The sequence below is a fragment of the Kryptolebias marmoratus genome, linkage group LG17 (genome assembly GCF_001649575.2).
Source record: "Kryptolebias marmoratus isolate JLee-2015 linkage group LG17, ASM164957v2, whole genome shotgun sequence".
Classification (NCBI taxonomy): domain Eukaryota; kingdom Metazoa; phylum Chordata; class Actinopteri; order Cyprinodontiformes; family Rivulidae; genus Kryptolebias; species Kryptolebias marmoratus.
This window is the reverse complement of record NC_051446.1, coordinates 26,784,554-26,788,012: the sequence shown is the minus strand read 5'-3', so window position 1 is coordinate 26,788,012 and position 3,459 is coordinate 26,784,554. Positions and strand designations below refer to the sequence as shown.

The following is a 3,459-nucleotide window of genomic DNA, read 5'->3' as shown; positions in this document are numbered from 1 at the left end:
CACCCCCTGACCTGCACCGTGAGTACTAAGCTCTGCTCCTGACCTGCACTGTGAGTACTAAGCTCTGCTCCTGACCTGCACTGTGAGTACTAAGCTCCACCCCTGACCTGCACCGTGAGTACTAAGCTCCACCCCTGACCTGCACCATAAGTACTAAGCTCCGCCCCTGACCTGCATGGTGATGATGAGGATATCGAGGGCGTACGGTTCCTCGGGCGTGGACAGGGACTTCCTCTGGCTCTGCAGTTTGGTCACCTGCATCCACTTCCCGCTGAGCAGCGAGTGCTGACTCTCCGTGTCTCGGATCGTCACCAGCAGTGCGTTGCCGTGGCGATCTTTGATGGGCTCGTAGTGGACCCGACCCAGGTTATGGGTTCCCAGAAGGTTCTGTGAGTAAAGTTTTATAAAACAATAAAATGTATTTTTGTTTTCTTTCCTAAACTGTGAACATTTAATGAAACGGCTCAATGATAAATCAGAGTTTCCATCAGGTTCTTGACTCGGGCCGGGTCGGTCTCACCTGCAGCTGCCCGGTGGCGGTCAGCATCTTGTGTCGGGCCTGCAGCGTGGACGAGGACGACATGGAGACAGACATGCTCTGTCTGAGCCACCGGACGTCCTCCCACATACAGGACAGCTGCAGAAAGACACGGGGACGTTAGCTGTGCTGCGTTCAGGGGCAGCACTGGGCTGATCTTTCTACTTCCTGATAAAACAGGAAGCAGAAACACAACAGGAAGTGGAAACTCAATCAAACTATGAAATCCTGAAGAAACAACAACAAAAAAGCTGAAATAAAAAAAGCATTTAACACAAAGCCAAAGACAGACATCAGCAATAACCTGAGAGAAGCAGCTGTTACTAAAACCAGTTCTGTGAACGTTATAAGAGCTATATATATATATATAATCAAACTGCTGCACTTCGTTCAGTTCTCTCAGCCTCAGTAAAGCTGGTAATTTTCCACTTCCCATGCAGAGCTATAAAGCTGGAAAGGACTTAACACGAGCATCAGAGCTGCAGCTTTAATTGTTCTGAGCGCTTTGTGTGCTGAAAGAGAGAAACTCTGAGGGAGGTTTTCTGTGAAAACATCCTGAAGGTTTGAACGTGTAGAAGGCAGAACCATGACTCATCATCGTTGGTTTCTGTTTGTCATGGTTGCAAAACTCTGACAGCAAACATATCAGTCATGGATGGATCATTTCAAATAAGAAAACTATTTTAAAACCTGAAAATCAGCTTAAAACCCAGACAGAAGCTTCAGTGTTTTTCAGATGGAGCCCGATGATAAACGTTTTGCTTCAGCTAACGGTACTTTATCACCTTAGCTCACGGCACTCTTCATCACGTCACCAGATGACTTTTTACTGTTTAATTTTAATTGTTGACACTTTCAGAATCCACCTCACAATAATGTAGATCATAAAACCTGGAATATGGGAAACAAACAGATTTCTTTGGACCTGTTCTTCTGACCTCAGTAAACCGAGGAGTCGTGGTTCCACCTTCAGTCCGGTTCCTAAGAATGTCAGGTTTCCATGTTTACACGGTTTAAGGAGGTGAACCCAGAACTCGGCGGCGGTTCTTGTCGGTACCTTTGTGAACCACAGGAAGTCCTGCATGAGCGAGCTGCTGTAGGAGTCGTCCACCTCCACGATGGGGATCTGGTCCTCGGCCGTCACCAGTAAACTGTCCTTATGGTAGAAGACGGCAGCTAGGTAGATCCCCCTGCACACACATGGTACGGTCCGCACAGACAGGACTCAGGAACGGTTCTGACCCAGTTCAGTGAAAATATTCAGATTTTGTCAGTAGAACGTAAAACCAACCTCTTCAGTGTTTTTACAAACTTGTTGGAGGAGTTAAAGAGATGTTTGAGGCTTCTGGAGACCGACTGCTTCCTGCTGGGGTTCTGCAGCTTCGACGGGTCTGCAGAACAACAACAAACAGGAATCTAAAAGAATATTAACGGAACCCTTCTGACCCGACCTGCATCAGTTCAGCTCAGAGGTTCTGGTTCTGTCTGTGATTTCGGGTCAGCAGGGTCGAGTTCCTCTCCCATGTTCTGAACGTTATCTCCTTCATTCCTCCATCGGTCCCTCAGCGATGCCAATCTCCAAATCTCAGCCACATTTTACTCCGGACAATTACCATCCCATAATTACCCGCCTGTAAACAAAGCAGCTCAGAAACAGGCTGCGGTTCTGCCCAAAGGCCCGGCTGCAGACAGACGGACAGCACAGGACCAGAACAAACAGAACCTTTGTTCCTCTGCTGAGCTCAAAGCGATGATCCGACTCAAACATGGAGTCTGAGATTCTGTGGGGGCGGCCATGATGGAAAACAGAAGGAAGGAAAGCATGCTGGGTAATACAGTAAAGACCCAGAATCTGCTGAGTCACTGGTTGCCATGGTGATGCCCGCCTTTTTAGGGAGCAGGAAGAAGCGGGCAGCACACAGCAACTCTTCAGGCAGAAAGGCAGAGTAAAAAGTAAGCCTCAGACAAACAGTCTCTGAGGGAAAACTGTCAGTCAGATCAGAACTTCTTGACCCGTGAGCAGCAGAAGGTTCTGATGGTCCCACAGGTTCAGGTTGATGGTTCCACAGGGTTTATGGAGGAGATATGAAGAGTTAAAAAGAGCCTTCGCTTCCTGTTTGGAAGCTCAGATCCAATGGAAGTCAATGAGAGTCTGGGTGTGACCTCTGACCTCTGACCTCTGACCTCTGAGAGGACACCATCAGTCCTGAGTGGAAGGAGACAGAAACACCTACGACTGGAGAAGAGGAGGAAAGTTTGTGGAGATAAGAAGAAGAGTTTGTAAATGGACCTTTCTGTGGTAAATCTGTGATTGTGTAAAACCTGTCGGTTCTGAGGCTGTCCAAGGAGCCGGTTCTGTACGAGTTAGTGTTTCTGAAGCGGAACTGGATTATATTTTATCTCTGGAGCCCTCACCTCCGCAGCAGTAGTGTGTGTGGGTCGCTCGGACCTGCTGCAGCAGGCGCTCCATGGCCTCGATGTGGCCCCGCCTCCTGGGCTCCCGGTCGTCGCTCTCCCTCCAGTCTGAAACCACGCAGAGAAAAAGACTTTCTGTGGATATGCAGTGTGAACACACATCAGACTCCTGCTGATCAGCTTAGACTGGAGAGCAGGAAAACAGCAGCTTCTAGTATTTAAAACATTTGATGGATGTGACTGAGACACAGAACCTTCCAGCACATAAAACCAGAACTGGACTGGGCCATTCTGGACCCGATTCACGAGGTGAGAGAACTGATCGACACGTCGGAGACGAAAAATCTGCTGCTGGATCCGTGAGAAGCCATTAAATCAGACCTCAGAGTCGTTTTCACTCTGCTTATGTAAAACAGACGCCCACACACACCCTGCTGCAGACACACACACACACACACACACACACACACACACCCTGCTGCAGACACACACCCTGCTGCAGACAC

At 48.7% G+C, this 3,459-nt stretch overlaps 1 protein-coding gene across 1 annotated transcript in view; it reads right to left on the bottom strand.

The window, feature by feature from the left end:
* ankfn1 (ankyrin repeat and fibronectin type III domain containing 1) overlaps positions 1-3,459 on the bottom strand; it is a 22,367-nt gene that overhangs the window by 11,097 nt on the left and 7,811 nt on the right. Inside the window, exons 3-7 of the mRNA XM_037980944.1 lie at positions 2,954-3,061; positions 1,830-1,929; positions 1,596-1,728; positions 521-637; positions 172-387 (exon numbers count right to left, since the gene is read on the bottom strand). Of these exons, the coding sequence (XP_037836872.1) occupies positions 172-387; positions 521-637; positions 1,596-1,728; positions 1,830-1,929; positions 2,954-3,061 (674 nt within the window). The remainder of the gene's footprint in view (positions 1-171; positions 388-520; positions 638-1,595; positions 1,729-1,829; positions 1,930-2,953; positions 3,062-3,459) is intronic.